Consider the following 19,971-nt stretch of genomic DNA (forward strand, 5'->3'; position numbering starts at 1 on the left):
CGGGCACAAGGGCTCCGCAGAAACCTTTGCAGGCGGGTCCTTAATGGGGTCCAAGACAAAATAAAGAAACCTTGGCCGTGTGTGGGTTGGTTGGATGATCAGTTCAACACTTCGGTCAGAAACAACCTAACTTGGAAAAATGATTGGCAATGATTTCCACTTTGCGCACAGACTTTGAATCTCCTGCTACAACAGAGAAAATGGTGCATTTATATAGCGCCTTTTATTCAAGGCGCTTTACATAGATTGTGCATTACATTCACCCATTCACACACACATTCATACACACATTCACCCACACATTCATACACCGATGGCGGCGGAAGCCAAGGCACCAACCAGCACATCGGGAGCAATTAGGGGTTCAGTGTCTTTGCCCAAGGACACTTCGACATGTAGACAGGAGGAGGAGGAGCCGGGATTCGAACCGCCGACCCATGGATCATTGGACGACCTGCTCTACCTCCTGAGCCACAGTCGCCCCCCTGGATGATCAGTTCAACACTTCGGTCAGAAACAACCTAACTGGAAAATGATTGGCAATGATTTCCACTTTGAATCTCCTGCTACAACAGAGAAGGAAGCGTACCGCTTTGGGTCAGATTTGGTCCTCTTTGGCCCTTTTTAATTCCTCTAAAGCAGAGCCTCTCTAGGTCGTTCTCAGAAGAGCCCTCCTCCATCCATCGTCACTTCCAGTCATCCTCCCGGCTCCAAAACCTTCACAGTCTTGCACACAACGTAGGCTCTCTACTGTATCTCAAAATGTAATAATAGAAAGGTTAAAGATAAAGAAAACTTTTTATTATCCATTAAATTAAACATAACGTGAAAATTTGCCTTTGGCAACATGGCATACAAAATACAACAGACAATGAAACGAGTAATAAACCACACCCACCCACACACACTTAAAGCTGCTATAATCAATAATGTGTCAATTTTTAAAATGTAATTACTTTTTTTTCTTATTAGTAGTAGTCTCTGTGACACATCTATAGGGGCCGCAATCTGCATTCAAAGATTTTCCTAGAAAAATCTGATTGGTTAGTCATTGCGACCGGGATTTGTTCGACCAATGACAAAGCTTCTAGGAACATCGAAAGGGGGGGGGGGGGGGGGGGGGGGGGGAGAGGGTTCTACCCATTGCTGGCTGTCTGGATACCAACAAAGAAAAAAGTCATTACATTTTGACATATTATTGCTTATAGCAGGGCAGCTTCAACCAATTCTAGGCACCAATGAAAATCTTACTTTTAGTTTCCAGGCCCTCTAGTGAATTGCACAAGGCACCCCCCCAATGTTGGATGATTCAAACCACATTGGTAGTGAGGTTGTTAAGACCCTAAGCAGGGCTCCATTTGTCACCGCTAAACCCCTTATCCCTAAACCTCTTTGCCTTGTCAACGTGTCAATGTAGATCGGCTTGAACTATTCAAAAATGTGTTTCAAAATAGTAAAAAGAGAAAAAAAGGCAAAGAAGTTTAGGGATAAGGGGTTTAGCGGTGACGAAAATGGAGCCCTAAATATTACTAGGTACTACTAGTCTCGTTTTTGCCCTCACACACACACACACACACACACCAATAACTCACTGGATTTAATGCTCTGAACTGAACATTACAATCATAGAACTAGCAACCACAAAAGCAAATAGGATCTAATAGCCGTGACGTGACTGCCGAGTTTGGAAGAATACTTTGACTTGACGTAGAGACTAACTTAAATAAATAAGTGCCTGTTTGTTTTCCCTTATGAAATAAATAAATAATGAAATGATAAGCTTCAGATATTTTCTATAGTATCTTGTGGATTTTGTGCAATAAGGTCACTGGACCTTAGTCTAGAACTTCTGTGTGCACACTGGGCTACGTGCAATAAGGACTACTGTGTGTGCAATATGGATCTGACAATATTGAATGTCTATTTCTTTATGCATCGCCTTATATTATCCTTAATTTAATTATTTAATGTCTACTGCTCTTACGGCATTTAACTTACTGACCTGCACACTGGATGTCTCACTTTTTACTTTTTACACGTTTGCACTCTGGTGAGATGCGAAAATACCTTTCGCTGTACTGTACTATGCTTGTACTGTACATTGACAATAAATTGAATCTCATCTCATGAATTGAATCTCTCATTTTCAGTTACAGTTCCCGACACGTTTGATATTTTGTTTTACGATACGGATTTTAAGGTCCATCCATGCATGCATAAGGCTCCACTTGGACGGATGACTGAAAGCTACGATGGCTGATTTTCTACTCTTACGATGTTGTCCCACGACAGGAATCAACAACAAGCTCGTGTCCCGGTGCGACGTGCTGTGAGCTTGCAGCAGGGTCGTGGGGAGGTCGAGGGGGGGGGGGTCGGGGGTCTCATTTCTCAAAGAGGGAGCTCAGGTTGCTTTTGGCTCGGCGTTCCTTCTCAATGCTCTCGAAGGTTGGCGTCCCGTGAGGCAGGCCCAGGAGGTCACGCTCCGAGACCATGATTCCTTCAGCCTCCCCTAGACAGACACAACGAAAAATAAATGCATATATATATGTTAGCCCTTCTATTCCTGATTGACAAATAGCAAGTCTGTGAAGCAAAATTATTATGGATTTTGTGTTTCTCATTAATATTAGACCAGTTGTGAATAATCTTTGGTTTCTTGTTTCCTTAGGAGACAGCCCATAGTATGCTCATGACAGTACCTACTAATATGGGGCATTGTTGCCATAGGCATAGAGCACCGAATTCTGACTTCAATATCGGTATAGAGGGCGCTATAAATCCACGGGTTCATGTACTTTTTATTTGCATTATAATCCCCATAGGGGGGATTTTAGATCACCTCATATAAGAACTGTGTTTGAAAAATAAACATGTCATCCCGGCCGTTTCACTCATATGGATATGAAGAATCCACTGACTGAGAGAAAACGCTATTTTCGCTAGTATAGATAACAGACTGTATCATATGCGTGACTGACTGTCGCAAACGATACAGAGACACCTCCCTGACAATAACGCCGAGACAGCTTGTTTATTTTTGGACCACAACGCTTATATGAAGAATATTAAGATGACTCCATGTTATTCACCATAGAGAAATTACTTCCGTGAACCAGGGGATGAGCGGGTGACGTCAGGACTCCCATTTGATTCCCATTTGCAGTTAAAAACTGGAGAAGTCCCCTAGGGTAGGTACCCTCACAAAAAACATGCAGTAATCCTGGTCTCTAAACTGCCTCCCCCTGGCCAGCCGGGGCGCCTGATGGAGGGGAAAGGAACTGGTTGGAATAACGTGTTCCTTCCACGCGCTACGTCCAACCAGGGAAACTCCCCCCCTGTCAGGTGTAAAGGAGCAACCTGGACACTCAGGCATGAAGGAAGCATGAGTTCAAGTCCGTTGCTCTCCCCTTGTCCCCCATATATGGGGACTAGGTTGGCGGAGGGTGTGTAGAGCCCAGGATCACATTAGATGATTGACACAGGGGTGAAAAAATGGGTCTTACCTCTCATGCGGTAGATCAGAGTTCCATAGGCCATGTCTATCTGATAAGCCAATAAAAAACTGAGAGGGACTATGGGGGCAAACAGAGCCGGTCTCCTCTTCTTAATGGCACTAAAGGAAGGGAAAGAAAAGAAATGTATCACTTCTCATCACCATGGCTTAAGAATGACATAGAATTATGCGTGCATCATATGAATACATGACATTAAATTAATTCAAAAAACCAAGATGTTTGCAAATTTAAAGTGTACGATTTTGTGCAGCATGCTTAACATTTTTGTTACGCACGCTCACAAGTACTCTTGTGGCTCCCGGTCGCTGCCCGCACAGAATACAAAACTCTGATGCTGGCATTCAAAGCAACCAAAGGTATGGCTCCCCCATATCTTACAAGTATGATTGAACCCTACAAACCCTCCCGCGCACTCAGATCAGCCAACGCAGGGAAACTGGAAGTACCCTCACTAAAAACGCCGGGACAACGCTCCACACGTCCCAAACTCTTCTCCCTTCTGGCTCCAAAACTGTGGAATGCACTTCCCATTGCAGTCAGAACTGCAGCATCACTCCCAATCTTCCACCGTAGCCTGAAAACCCACCTTTTCAGACTCCATCATGGCCCATAGCACTTACCCTAACCCCTTAGATAGCATTTCTGTTGGCTTAGATAGCATTTGACACAGACTTATAGCATGTTATGTAGACAGCACTATAATTGTATTGTATATAGTCATAGCACGCCATAGTACATATGTATAGCATAGTAGTGAATATGTATAGTTTATTATGTATAGTGTATGTATAGTTTCATCATATAGATATTCCACTGTTACCTTCTTAGCTTACGCATGTTTCATGATAAATGCTTTTATGTGATGTATTCCCATGCTTTTGTTCTTGCTTAAATGTAAGTCGCTCTGGATTAAGAGCGTCTGCTAAATGCCTAAATTGTAAATTGTACTCTATGTGTGCATGCGCAGGAATGAGGGCTAATGTGAAATGTGTCACATTAAGAAAACACAACAAACTAATATATTAATTATATTTGGCGATTGCTTGTGCGTGTGTGGTATATTATGAAGTTATGAACAGGCCTATCTGTTTGTATTTGCTTAAAAAAAAGAAGTGTGTTAACCCATTCTGACCGGGCACCCATTTTGGTGTCGGCATCATGTTATGCTTTAACTATTGAAAAATAGCAGATCTACAAGCTCATATCGCGCCACCGAGTGGCGCGATACGAGCTTGTAGGTCTGCTATTTTTTGAAAAATCGAAGAACGACTGACATTTTTAGAATCTGATCTCAGGTCAGAATGGGTTAATCAGACCAGTGTGTGTCCAGTGGAAAACTCGTATGAATCTGATCTCAGGTCAGAGTGTGTTAATAAAGACGCACCCCGCAGTGAGTCCCAGAGTGGCCAATGCGAAGAAAGTTCCAAAGTAATTGAGGAACTCTCTGGACCAGGCGATCTGCATGGCCACCTGCCTCTCCCTCATCTGGTTCTGCATCAAGATCTGACGTTCCATCTGCACACACACACACACACACACACACACACACACACACACACACACACACACACACACACACACACACACACACACACACACACACACACACACACACACACACACACACACACACACACACACACACACACACACACACACACACACACACACACACACACACAGTACAGGCCATAACAGATGGGCCCAATACAAAGTTACAAACTAATACAGTACAGTACAGTCCAGTCCATAACAGCATCTGCTGAGGAACACTTAAACGATCATGAATCATACCTGGCAAACAAAGTCCTACAAACCAGGTGCTGACTGCTGACAATAGAAAATGTGTGCCACACACATGACCGTGTATGCATGTGCGGTTTGAGTCAGTTTAATTCTAAATGGATTTATTTGCATTAAATGTAGAAAATGATTTGACAAAGATTGTTGTTAATATATATATATATATATATTATATTATATATATATATATTTTTTTTTTAATATTTATATCAGGATTTGTAAAAGAATATAATGTACACACCAGATGTATGCGAACCACTGTCTATGAATAGACAGAAAATACATGTATTAACCAAACTGTAGTCAAAAGGAGCAAGGTATGACCTTATGCACATAATAATGAATTGCATTTTCATAGCGCTTTACAATGGTTCATTCATTCATACATTGGGAGGTGAAGGTTCATTCATTCATACATTGGGAGGTGAAGGTTCATTCATTCATACATTGGGAGGTGAAGGTTCATTCATTCATACGTTGGGAGGTGAAGGTTCATTCATTCATACATTGGGAGGTGAAGGTTCATTCATTCATACGTTGGGAGGTGAAGGTTCATTCATTCATACGTTGGGAGGTGAAGGTTCATTCATTCATACATTGGGAGGTGAAGGTTCATTCATTCATTCATTGGGAGGTGAAGCGGCGAACAGTCGACGCCAGTGTCCTCACTTCCCACATTCACACACCGACGGTGGCGAGCTCACACCGACCGACTCATTGGAGGTAATGCAGGGTTCAGTGTCTTTGCCCAAGGACACTTCAATGTAGGGTTCAGTTTCTTTGCCCAAGGACACTTCCACATGTGGGACAGGAGGAGGAGCCGGGATTCGAACCGCAGACCCAGGGATCATTGGACGACCTGCTCTACCTCCTGAGCCACAGTCGCCCATAGCATGAAGACCATGTGTCACAGATAGGCTGTTGTTTGTGACCCCCTGGTGATGGGGGAAAGTAGACCCTTTAAGCAGTTACCATTACTTTTAAGAGTGTGCACCCGAGCTGTGCTCAAGCAAGGTCACAGAAAGATTCCTATATAGTGTCTGGAAAAAGTAGAGACACGTCAGGAATCTCCAGGACAGACAAACCTCTGGCCTGCGCTTCAAGGGGCGCCCCCATCTGTGGACTGATATGATCCAATCTGATTCGTGATGTAAACAGGTCGTATTTGCTTTCATATGTGTCTTTGCTGTTCATATGCATATCACATGACCATTCAATTTGGGATAAATGTGGGCAATCAATAAATGCCAGATCTTGTGAATCCAGGATTTAAGTGTTAAGTGTTAAGTGTTTATTGGACTATTAGATAACCCTCTCACAGTAATGACGCATCACTGGCCAGCATGTCAATCACAGGTCCTCTCTCTCTGTCTCTCTCTCTCTCTCACCTGTAGCCTTGCGTTGTGAAGCATGAACTCCTGCTGCTTCTTGAAGTTAGCATCCATGGATTTAGACACCATGAACCCCATCGTGATGGCTGATTTACGTTGCTGTTGGACTGAAAGAAGAGAAGACACAGCACACAGAAAAAAACACAAGTATTTAACTTATTGTACAGTCACTGTCAGCCACCATTCATTCACATTATCACTAGATATCAACCCTCCTGTTAGTTTTCTAGGGATTCTCAACAAAAAAACAACATTCCCGTAAAAATATCCCGCATTTTAAAACCTTTCTGCTAAAAAGAAAAGATTGGCGATAAGAAAGTGTCAACTCATGTATGTGTGTTGACACTGACAGATGTGCTACAAAACCAGAAACAACTGTTAAATCAAACCAGTTTCTGTACGTACCTAATGTTGTAGTCTTGTAGATGATTATAACTCTCTCATGTACAATAAGAGGTAGTTATATTATATTTATATTGCTCAAGCTAACAGGCTTAGCTGCCAAAGTTCCACCAAGGACATTAACAACATGCTTCTGGATCAAAACACGCACACAAACACACAAGCACCGCCCAATTAAAAGCACAGCGCCGTCTCATTGGCCGAGCACTCTGACAGAGGACGGGCCAGCGTCCAATCCGCGTTCAACTGTAACATTGCGTCACCAGAGCCGGAAAGCCTGCTCTCAGTGAGATCCGGTCACACGCACGCACGCACACACCCACACACACAAACACAGTTTCCATATCTGCTCTAGCCCAAACCGGATCAGCAACCTGCAGAGTGAATTGACCCCTTGACCCCCCAGTCTAGCGAATAACACACAAACTTGCTATTAATTATTAAATAGCCTAACTTTTTAATTTTCAACCAAAACGTCTTTCCAGAACATACTCTTTTTAGATGTGTTCTAAATGCTCCCAATGTCTGTGTACTAGCTTAAACCTGCCACACACACACACACACACACACACACACACACACACACACACACTCTCTCTCTCTTAAACTCACCAGTTTTATTGACTGCTTTACATTCCCATTAAATAAAATAAAAATCTTCCTTCAAGTTTTAAAGACTTCAAGATGGGAGGTCGGCTCCTCGTTTTAAAAGGCCCAACTTTAGCACTTAAAGTTAGGCTACTTACTTGACCGAGTGCAACAAAAAAAAACGTAACAGTGAAAAATACAAAGTGAAAGTGAATTACAGAAGGTCTTCCCAAAGAGATCAAAGCTGTCACAGACTGTAATACTAATAGTATAGTAATAGTTTTTTCTTCTAAAGCAGTGGCTCCCAAAGTAGGGTCCGGGGACCCCCAGGGGGTCCTTGAAGGAGTTCCAGGGGGTCCCCAGCTAAATGATAATTTGGAACCAAATGGAACCTTTATATGGGTCTGTAACTCTGTGTACACAAATGGAACCAAATGGAACCTTTATATGGGTCTGTAACTCTGTGTACACAAATGGACCCGTCATAGTTAAATTAACATTGATTTTACAATTTAAATTGTGGTCTCAGAGAATTCCATTCAATGTGGGGTCCGTAGACTAATTTGTGTCAAACTTGGGGTCCTTGAAATTAAAATGGTTGAGAATCACTGCTAGAGCCGTAAAGATCTTCTCTTACGGGGGAGGGGTCCCTGACATGTTTTCAAATGGGGGTCCCGCAGGCTAATAAGTGTCCATTTGGGGGTCCTCGACATGGAACCACTGTTCTAAAGGACCCTGTGTCGGAGCAATACTGTATAGAACACGAAACCAATTCCCTTCCGTCTTTTTGACCGACAAGCAAACATTGGCTTATTGGACATCGCTTTTGGAAGAACAGCAGAAGATTTGATATTCGTGGGAGCATGAACTCAAAATATTTTTAAACAAGCATATTAACTATTCAGACCATGAATATGTGCTTTTAAATTTTAGCCATTGCTTTTAATGCATGACAGAAGGAATTCTGGGCAAGATCATATGAACATATGGACTAAATATCTCTTAATAGACCAGAACAAGTCTACTTTCGTTGAACTTTTTGGTGGATTATATCCACACAAAAAAAAAGAAAAACGTTCTATGTATTCATTGGTTTAATGCATAACCATGTCTTGTAGCTCAACCTGAAATGCTGCAACGTTCTGTAACATTAAAGTTGTAACAATTTAAAAACATTAAATTGTTGAATTTTAACAAACGGGTGAAGTTGAGTGTTCCGTCCTCTCTCTCTGTTTCACTATGAAACAGATGGAGAGGGAAAAAAAGTTCTAAAAACCTCAATTGGGTTACAGATCATTTTAAAAACAGAAATGTGAAAATCCAAAGGGATTAAAAAGAAAAAAAAAAAAAAAGCAGGAAAGCAAATAATGTAAAAGTCACAGTTCGATGCCACTGGCACAGCAGTGTGCTTATTTCAATAAATAAACCACAAAGAATCCTCTCCAACAGTCAAACACACAGAGATTTCCATGGACGCCGAATTAGTTACACCCGTAACTCTTAAAACACACAGAACTACCGTGAGAGAATGCCATAAACTGCCGGAAACGATTTACTAGCAACATATAAATGGGTTAAATTTGCATCTTTTAGGACTGACGATGCAGTGGTCAGGTGACCTTTATAATCCAAATTGATTTAAGAAACTTGAAATGCCATAAAATCTAGTCTCCATATTTTTTCCAAAAATCATGTTGATATATATATATTTGTTTAAGGGGGAAATTAAAATAGAACTGAGACGCGGGAGTAGACAGTTTAAATCCAAGGATTTCCTGGCTCATTAGAAGTTTAACCCTAATTCCACAGAGGTCTTGCATCAGCCTTGGGCTGATTCATGTACACACAAACCCAAATCTTTCCATACCTCGTCTCCGGCAACTAAGCCATGCAGTCCATATTTATATTTAGCACACACACAAAATGGCAGGTCTTGCGGTGTGATGTACTGCATCGTAGACTGCATTGTAGATCTGCCATTTTTATTTTAATGTAGGACACCCATAGATGTACAACCAAGTACAATTCGGGCTTAACCCATTCTGACCCGGTTTCCACTGGACACACACTGGTCTGATGAACCCATTCTGACCTGAGATCAGATTCTAAAAATGTCAGTCGTTCTTCGATTTTTCAAAAAAATAGCAGACCTACAAGCTCGTATCGCGCCACTCGGTGGCGCGATATGAGCTTGTAGATCTGCTATTTTTAAATAGTTAAAGCATAACATGAGGCTAACACCAAAATGGGTTCCCGTTCAGAATGGGTTAAGCACATACAAAAAAGTATCCATTAGTGTGTCTCTCAATGTGCCTTATATATATATTCTCTATAAAATATCACTTTTCTGAAATCTCTGAGGTCGGTTCTTCAAGAAGATTCCTTGTTAAAAAAAGGAGTTTTAAGCAGCCAAAACCATCTTTAAACCAACCTGCGATTTGTCAATTTAAAAACTGTGAGGGTCAAACGCCCTTAGAGGGCAGAAGACTTTGTTCTTTATGTTGTTCAAGTAATCCAAGTGGAATAGAGTTTAGCCCTGAAGTTTATTTTTCTTTCTTTTGTCTATTCTATAGCATTAAAATCGTGTCCCTTTTCTCTGTTGATAGACTGGGATTATGTGTTTTGTGTGTGTGTGTGTGTGTGTGTGTGTGTGTGTGTGTGTGTGTGTGTAAATTACATGTTGAGGAGAGGTAAAGTGCCAATTAGAATTATGGAATATTCACAAGATTTACACCACCAAAGGCTCAGTTTATCTTGGTGGCAAAGGGCTGTGAGATCCATATCCTAAATGCCTCGTTCGTTGCACTTGACGAGTGAAACAAACCCATATATATATATATATATATATATAATAATTAAAAGGTAGGATTCAGGTCAGTGCGATTTAGATTGTTTATGCTAATATTTCAAGGGATGAATGTTGTGCTTTGTGGTTTGGAGTGTGGCCTATATGGGCAGAGAAAGAGAGACAAACAAACGATGGGGGGATCCCTTCTGCATCCCGAGCCAACCTTAGCAGCCAGTTTTCAAACACACATTCTGTGTTTCCACCACTGCTCATACAGTGGATAATATACAAGCATAGCGTCGCTCAAAACGTCAAGTGTTGTGTTCAGTTAGGGTAATCGACGCGTGAAGATTGGATCGTGCTACAATATGCCCATCCAGCTATAAGCTCCACGGCGGTTTTGGCAAAATCAAATAGATCACACCCTTATACTCTTAAAAAGGTCCAATAGAAAATAATTATTTTAATTTGCCTCAAAAGGATGGTGGGTAACACTTTACAATAACGACCTATTATAAAGCATATATAAGCAGTTTGTAGATGAGTAATAATCATGAACAGACTGTTGACATCCATAAATGTTTACCTACACATTTATAACTATGTGAATAGTTTACTACTTAGTACTTACTAATACCTTACTAATAACGTATAAATGATGTTTAAACATAGTTATAAATGTTTAGGTAAACATTTACGGATGTCAACAATGATTGTTCATGATTATTACTCATCTATAAAACTGTTTATAAATGCTTTATAACAGGTCGTTATTGTAAAGTGTTACCGAATGGTGTATATTGTATGGTAGTCAAAACCATAGACATTATATAAAGGCTAGATGGCTCAAGGCAGAGGCTCTGACGTAGTTCACTCGGCGGCCATCTTGCTTCGGGGCTACAGTACAGTACAGTACAGTATGTTATACGACAGCTGAAACAAAAATAGTCATAACTCCCTCAAATCTTGACGGATTTAAAAAACGGGGTTGGTTTATTACAATCGTCTATGGCTATGATTCGGGACGCTTATCTGCTGAATTTAGTTTTTTTATATGAACGCCGTATAAAAGCATACAGTATAAGTATCTCTGACGTTTATAACAAACCAAACCGTTTGAAAATGGAGCAAGTTATGGTTATTTAAAAAGTACTGCCCCCACAGACACAATGTTATGCTGCCGTGGGTGAGTCATCTAGCTTTCTTATATATATATATATCTATGGTCAAAACTACTAATGTGCCAACGTGATATTCTATGTATGCCCCAGGGTCTAGGAAGACTCCCCATGGTCTAGGAAGACTCCCCATGGTCTAGGGAGACCCCCCAGGGTCTAGGAAGACTCCCCAGGGTCTAGGAAGACTCCCCCGGGGTCTAGGAAGACTCCCCATGGTCTAGGAAGACTCCCCATGGTCTAGGAAGACTCCCCATGGTCTAGGGAGACTCCCCATGGTCTAGGGAGACCCCCCAGGGTCTAGGAAGACTCCCCAGGGTCTAGGAAGACTCCCCATGGTCTAGGAAGACTCCCCAGGGGGTCTAGGAAGACTCCCCATGGTCTAGGAAGACTCCCCATGGTCTAGGAAGACTCCCCATGGTCTAGGAAGACTCCCCATGGTCTAGGAAGCCTCCCCGGACCCCAGAGTGACACCAAGACGATCTAGGGTTCATTGAAAGGTTTTTTGTTTTTTGGGTAACCCGGTCCAGACTGGTTTTGGGCAGCAGAAGGAGGGGCGTCTCTCGTCGACTCTGTCCAGTGTTTAAAGAAGCTCCTTTTGAAGACATCCCATGGGGGACAGACTCTGTCCCAGGTGAGGACATCCCATGGGGGACAGACTCTGTCCCAGGTGAGGACATCCCATGGATGGACAGACTCTGTCCCACACCAGGACATTCCATGGGACAGACTCTGTCCCACACCAGGACATCATCCCATGGGACAGACTCTGTCCCACACCAGGACATTCCATGGGACAGACTCTGTCCCACACCAGGACATCATCCCATGGGACAGACTCTGTCCCACACCAGGAGGACATCATCCCATGGGACAGACTCTGTCCCACATGAGGACATCCCATAGACAGACTCTGTCCCACACCAGGACATCATCCCATGGGACAGACTCTGTCCCACACCAGGAGGACATCATCCCATGGGACAGACTCTGTCCCACACCAGGACATCATCCCATGGGACAGACTCTGTCCCACACCAGGACATCATCCCATGGGACAGACTCTGTCCCACACCAGGAGGACATCATCCCATGGGACAGACTCTGTCCCACACCAGGACATCATCCCATGGGACAGACTCTGTCCCACACCAGGACATCATCCCATGTGACAGACTCTGTCCCACACCAGGACATCATCCCATGTGACAGACTCTGTCCCACACCAGGACATCATCCCATGGGACAGACTCTGTCCCACATGAGGACATCATCCCCTGGGACAGACTCTGTCCCACACCAGGACATCATCCCATGGGACAGACTCTGTCCCACACCAGGACATCATCCCATGGGACAGACTCTGTCCCACACCAGGAGGACATCCCATGGGACAGACTCTGTCCCACACCAGGACATCATCCCATGGGACAGACTCTGTCCCACACCAGGACATCATCCCATGGGACAGACTCTGTCCCACACCAGGAGGACATCCCATGGATGGACAGACTCTGTCCCACACCAGGACATCATCCCATGGGACAGACTCTGTCCCACACCAGGGTTTCTGTTAGGACTGCTTGGGACAATGCGAGGTGGAGTCTGTGTTTAGGACTTCTATCATGGTTCTGGTCGAAGGGAAGGTCTCCGCTACGGATGGAAGACTCTGGTACCAGCTGGGTAAACTGCAGAGGGAGGAGAAAAGGAGAAAGATGATTAACGAAACAACCTAACCTAACACTAAAAACACTTTGTTGAGTTGGTGAATGATACATACTTCAGAGTTTAGAGAATTGAATATACTTCATAATTGGAGTAATTGATTCGGGGTCCCAAAATCTTGAGTGTTTATCCCATTCTGAACGGGAACCCCTTTTGGTGTTAATAATAATAATAATACAACTTTATTTGTATAGCACCTTTCATGACATGAAATGCAGCTCAAAGTACTTTACAGAACAATGGAGAATAAAAGAAAAGCAAGGCAACGACAAAAAACAAGCAGTAATGCAATACAGTGAGGACATGAATAACAAAAAAATAAAAATTAATAAAAGATCAATTAAAAGCAATGTTGTAGAAGTGGGTCTTGAGCTGAGCTTTAAAAATGTCTACAGAGGCTGCCTGACGAAGGTACAGTGGGAGCTTGTTCCATGCCGACGGCCCGTAGAAGCAAAAAGCTGCTTCCCCGTATTTTTTAGTTGCCATTTTTTTAGGCAAAGCGAGCAGGCCAGCAGTGGAAGACCTTAGCGGGCGGTTTGGGACATATTTAGGCAGGCAGTCATGTAGGTAGGAAGGTGCGAGACCATTGAGAGCTTTATAGACAAGTAAAATAATTTTAAAATCAATCCTAAAAACAACCGGAAGCCAGTGCAGTGAAGCCAAAACTGGAGTAATATGTTCTCTCATCTTAGTTCTAGTTAAAACTCTGGCTGCTGCATTTTGGACAAGTTGTAATCTGTCAGTTTTTTCTTAGGCAGTCCTGAAAAAAGTGCATTGCAGTAATCAAGCCGAGAAAAAACAAAGGCGTGGATTAGCGTTTTTGCATCGTCCAAGGACACATAGGCTCTGATTCTATTTTTGAAAAAATCGTAAGAACGACTGACATAGAAACATAGCTTTTTCAGAAAACTGTCAGGATGTAGAAGACATTTTTTTAGAATCTGATCTCAGGTCAAAATGGGTTAAACCCAGGAATAATCATCATAAAACATTTAAAAACACAACCTAAAACCTAAATATCCCCAGTTGTCCTCCTCACCTCTTCAGGTTCATCCAGCTCTTAGCTGTTTTACTGAAGCCATCTGGACTGGGTGTGGTCATGGCCTCAAAGTCCACCAGCTGAAACCCAGGGGACAATAATTAGAGATGCACCGATAGGGAAATACTTGGCCGAAAACTGAATACTGAATATAGGAAACAGTTGGCCGAAAACTGAATACCGAATATAGGAAACAGTTGGCCGAAAACCGAATACCGAATATAGGAAACAGTTGGTCGAAAACTGAATACTGAATATAGGAAACAGTTGGTCGAAAACTGAATACTGAATATAGGAAACAGTTGGCCGAAAACTGAATACTGAATATAGGAAACAGTTGGTCGAAAACTGAATACTGAATATAGGAAACAGTTGGCCGAAAACTGAATACCGAATATAGGAAACAGTTGGTCGAAAACTGAATACTGAATATAGGAAACAGTTGGTCGAAAACTGAATACCGAATATAGGAAACAGTTGGCCGAAAACTGAATACCGAATATAGGAAACAGTTGGTCGAAAACTGAATACTGAATATAGGAAACAGTTGGTCGAAAACTGAATACCGAATATAGGAAACAGTTGGTTGAAAACTGAATACTGAATATAGGAAACAGTTGGTCGAAAACTGAATACCGAATATAGGAAACAGTTGGTCGAAAACTGAATACTGAATATAGGAAACCGTTGTTCGAAAACTGAATACCGAATATAGGAAACAGTTGGTCGAAAACTGAATACTGAATATAGGAAACAGTTGGCCGAAAACCGAATACCGAATATAGGAAACAGTTGGTCGAAAACTGAATACCGAATATAGGAAACAGTTGGTCGAAAACTGAATACCGAATATAGGAAACAGTTGGTCGAAAACTGAATACTGAATATAGGAAACAGTTGGCCGAAAACCGAATACTGAATATAGGAAACAGTTGGTCGAAAACTGAATACCGAATATAGGAAACAGTTGGTCGAAAACTGAATACTGAATATAGGAAACAGTTGGTCGAAAACTGAATACTGAATATAGGAAACAGTTGGCCGAAAACCGAATACTGAATATAGGAAACAGTTGGCCGAAAACTGAATACTGAATATAGGAAACAGTTGGTCGAAAACTGAATACTGAATATAGGAAACAGTTGGCCGAAAACCGAATACTGAATATAGGAAACAGTTGGCCGAAAACTGAATACTGAATATAGGAAACAGTTGGCCGAAAACCGAATACTGAATATAGGAAACAGTTGGTCGAAAACTGAATACTGAATATAGGAAACAGTTGGTCGAAAACTGAATACCGAATATAGGAAACAGTTGGTCGAAAACTGAATACCGAATATAGGAAACAGTTGGCCGAAAACTGAATACTGAATATAGGAAACAGTTGGCCGAAAACTGAATACTGAATATAGGAAACAGTTGGTCGAAAACTGAATACTGAATATAGGAAACAGTTGGTCGAAAACTGAATACTGAATATAGGAAACAGTTGGCCGAAAACCGAATACCGAATATAGGAAACAGTTGGTCGAAAACTGAATACCGAATATAGGAAACAGTTGGCCGAAAACTGAATACTGAATATAGGAAACAGTTGGCCGAAAACTGAATACTGAATATAGGAAACAGTTGGTCGAAAACTGAATACTGAATATAGGAAACAGTTGGCCGAAAACTGAATACTGAATATAGGAAACAGTTGGCCGAAAACTGAATACTGAATATAGGAAACAGTTGGCCGAAAACTGAATACTGAATATAGGAAACAGTTGGCCGAAAACCGAATACCGAATATAGGAAACAGTTGGCCGAAAACTGAATACCGAATATAGGAAACAGTTGGTCGAAAACTGAATACCGAATATAGGAAACAGTTGGTCGAAAACTGAATACTGAATATAGGAAACAGTTGGCCGAAAACTGAATACCGAATATAGGAAACAGTTGGTCGAAAACTGAATACCGAATATAGGAAACAGTTGGTCGAAAACTGAATACCGAATATAGGAAACAGTTGGTCGAAAACTGAATACTGAATATAGGAAACAGTTGGCCGAAAACCGAATACCGAATATAGGAAACAGTTGGTCGAAAACCGAATACCGAATATAGGAAACAGTTGGTCGAAAACTGAATACCGAATATAGGAAACAGTTGGTCGAAAACTGAATACTGAATATAGGAAACAGTTGGCCGAAAACTGAATACCGAATATAGGAAACAGTTGGTCGAAAACTGAATACCGAATATAGGAAACAGTTGGTCGAAAACTGAATACTGAATATAGGAAACAGTTGGCCGAAAACCGAATACTGAATATAGGAAACAGTTGGTCGAAAACTGAATACTGAATATAGGAAACAGTTGGCCGAAAACTGAATACTGAATATAGGAAACAGTTGGCCGAAAACTGAATACTGAATATAGGAAACAGTTGGTCGAAAACTGAATACCGAATATAGGAAACAGTTGGCCGAAAACTGAATACTGAATATAGGAAACAGTTGGTCGAAAACTGAATACTGAATATAGGAAACAGTTGGTCGAAAACTGAATACTGAATATAGGAAACAGTTGGCCGAAAACTGAATACTGAATATAGGAAACAGTTGGTCGAAAACTGTGTGAAAAATGGTGTTCCATTAAAACACCCATATGACATGAAGGCCTGATTGTTCAAAATTGGTTATTTGTGGGGATAGAAAACACACATGGGAGCCCCAAAAACACAAACGAAATTGAAAAAGTTGAATTTTATGTTATAAATATGTCATAATCACTATTATGGGTCCATAAAACATTTATTCAGCTCTTTTGAATGCATTAATTGCATACACTATTCAGTGATATATTTTCTGCCTATTCGGGCCGAAACCGAAAAAAAAAAAAAAATCAGCGGCCGAATATTCGTTACATCACTAAAAATTATGTCTTGTAGTCACACGCCCAATCGCACATCTTTAAAAAAAACAATGAAAATGTCAACATTAGTCAACATTTGTGTCGATTTAAAAAAAGATATATATATTACCTTTCCTTTGGGGATCCTGCCAATGACCTCCTTACCACTGGCCATCAGCGCCCCCATCACCACAGAGTATGCCACCACACTGCAGAGAAACACAGGAGGGGAAGCACGAGTTTCAGGACAACGGTCTCACATGGGGGAGCGTTTGGAAATAGCACACCGGAGCGCACTGTGCAATGCAAACTAATAGGAGAGTGCGCTCCTGTGTGGAAATTTTCGAACACGCCCCTGATTTCATCTCTTTTAGTACAGGAACTCTATAAAAAAGACAGGATCAACCTCAATCTAATTACATAAAAACACTCCTTGGGCTAATAACGGCCATAGCCGTCATCACAAATGTGATGAGGTCAGCACATTTGGCCGTTTATTATAGCCTGGTTAATAAACCAGACTAATATCGCACGGATCCGCGGGATATTAGTCTGGGGAGGCTCAGCTTGGATTTCATTTCCAGGGAAACATTTTCTCTTTGACGCAATTGGTCAGAGCTACTGTCAGTCAAAGGTCTCAAGCATTGAACGTCACTGTACCAAAGCCCGCCCATATTGCATACCGTGTCCCTATTGGGCGCCCACATTCTCCTGTGTAGGAAATGGGCGTAAAATTGAGCCTCTCCAGACCGAAATCCGCTGGTAGGCAAATTTTTTTTGCCAACGGCTGATTCGGTCTGGTTTATTAACCAGGCTACGTTTATTAGCCCAAGGAGTGTTTTATGCAAAACTAATGCTTGGAATGGACTCAGCATCATGAAAACACCCTAGTTTGACATGTCACATTATGCTACTTAAAGAATGGACTCAGCATCATGAAAACACCCTAGTTTGACATGTCACATTATGCTACTTAAAGAATGGACTCAGCATCATGAAAACACCCTAGTTTGACATGTCACATTATGCTACTTAAAGAATGGACTCAGCATGGTGAAAACACCCTAGTTTGACATGTCACATTATGCTACTTAAAGAATGGACTCAGCATGGTGAAAACACCCTAGTTTGACATGTCACATTATGCTACTTAAAGAATGGACTCAGCATGGTGAAAACACCCTAGTTTGACATGTCACATTATGCTACTTAAAGAATGGACTCAGCATCATGAAAACACCCTAGTTTGACATGTCACATTATGCTACTTAAAGAATGGACTCAGCATGGTGAAAACACCCTAGTTTGACATGTCACATTATGCTACTTAAAGAATGGACTCGGCATCATGAAAACACCCTAGTTTGACATGTCACATTATGCTACTTAAAGCAAAAGTAAATTTAGAAAATATTTGCCTTATATAGGATGTCTATGGTGGCCATAATGTATACAGGCCATTTTCAACACTTTCCCCTCAGACAATTCCAGGCACCTTTTTTTTCTGTTATTCAGGATATATTGAAGATACACAATCAGCTGAGTTTGCTTTTTTTGCAATTAGATTTGAGGTCAAATTACATTATTACTGGACTATTTACAATCATGCCAAGATCATAATTGTCGCTGCATCTACAAAAAAAACTTGAAAGAACTTTTCAATGAACAGATAAAAGAACCTTGTTTCCGGGATAGTTACATTTACCGGTTTTTGGGGCGTGTGACTATAGGCCAAATGTCAACGTCTGAATAGGCTCCATACCATAGTATAGACAAAAGGTGTCCTTCCTCCAAGTAGTACTGCTTGTCAAAGTGTGAATTGCAGACTTGAAAAGAAAAGAATCCAAGGCACTCCGTCTTTGGTGAAAAATGTAATAGTTTATTTGATGATGAGCAAGGCAAATAAATAACAGGACCTACGCGTTTCCAAAAAGGTCTTCGTCAGGGTCTATCAGATAGACCCTGACGAAGACCTTTTGGTCGAAACAAGCAGTACTACTTGGAAGAAGGATACCTTTCGTCTATATGGTTTTACCTGTATCACCAAAGAGCACCCATCTAAGAGCCACTAACAGATCACTGCAGCGCTTCCATTCCTCTATTTCTTTAGAGTAAAAGCTGCAGGCCGTTTGAACTCGTCCTTACCTCGACCCTCTGGAGAGAGGCATCAGGTTGCAGAAGGCTCCATAGTATTTAGAGTCTTTGAACTCGTCCTTACCTCGACCCTCTGGAGAGAGGCATCAGGTTGCAGAAGGCTCCATAGTATTTAGAGTCTTTGAACTCGTCCTTACCTCGACCCTCTGGAGAGAGGCATCAGGTTGCAGAAGTAGTAAACCAGGGAGAGGATCAGGTTACACACGGCGTCTGCATCCTGAAAGACAAGAAAAGACATGTGCCGTTTCGTTATTTTATACCCTGTAGGCCGGGGTGCAACAGTGAATTTATGAATGATTAAAACATAGAATAGAATAATCGTTAAGATACTTTAATAGTTGCAGCCCTACTTGCCACAGGTAATATTTCTGTTCAAGATAAGGATAAACAGAGAAGGTTAAAGAAGATGATTCTCCCAATATGACACATGCCATGTTCTGTAGATGTTTCAGGTCACTTTGCTAATTCACAGTGCCACTAATAACAT

General features: G+C 41.6%; 2 protein-coding genes across 3 annotated transcripts in view; both read right to left on the minus strand.

Moving 5' to 3' along the window:
• Positions 1 to 832: 832 nt before the first annotated feature.
• Positions 833 to 7,250, minus strand: plgrkt (plasminogen receptor, C-terminal lysine transmembrane protein). 2 transcript variants are annotated; one of them, XM_083791044.1, is made up of 5 exons: positions 7,115 to 7,250; positions 6,707 to 6,808; positions 4,900 to 5,030; positions 3,504 to 3,613; positions 833 to 2,509 (listed from the first exon to the last, which is right to left on the minus strand). In XM_083791044.1, the coding sequence occupies exons 2-5, from the start codon at positions 6,785 to 6,787 to the stop codon at positions 2,382 to 2,384; spliced, it is 450 nt and encodes a 149-aa protein (XP_083647170.1). In that variant the 5' UTR covers positions 6,788 to 6,808; positions 7,115 to 7,250; the 3' UTR covers positions 833 to 2,381. The 2 variants fall into 2 exon arrangements, with proteins under 2 accessions (XP_083647170.1, XP_083647169.1); XM_083791043.1 differs by having other exon boundaries at positions 6,707 to 6,816.
• A 5,831-nt stretch (positions 7,251 to 13,081) lies between these two features.
• The window catches only part of ttc13 (tetratricopeptide repeat domain 13), a gene marked incomplete at its 5' end in the record, with an annotated part of 42,289 nt that continues 35,399 nt past the window's right edge, over positions 13,082 to 19,971 (minus strand). Inside the window, 4 exons of the mRNA XM_083791021.1 lie at positions 13,082 to 13,350; positions 14,427 to 14,506; positions 17,461 to 17,539; positions 19,622 to 19,701. Of these exons, the coding sequence (XP_083647147.1) occupies positions 13,236 to 13,350; positions 14,427 to 14,506; positions 17,461 to 17,539; positions 19,622 to 19,701 (354 nt within the window). The 3' untranslated portion in view covers positions 13,082 to 13,235. The remainder of the gene's footprint in view (positions 13,351 to 14,426; positions 14,507 to 17,460; positions 17,540 to 19,621; positions 19,702 to 19,971) is intronic.

The sequence above is a fragment of the Protomyctophum parallelum genome (assembly GCF_964188405.1).
Source record: "Protomyctophum parallelum genome assembly, chromosome: 19".
Lineage (NCBI taxonomy): Eukaryota > Metazoa > Chordata > Actinopteri > Myctophiformes > Myctophidae > Protomyctophum > Protomyctophum parallelum.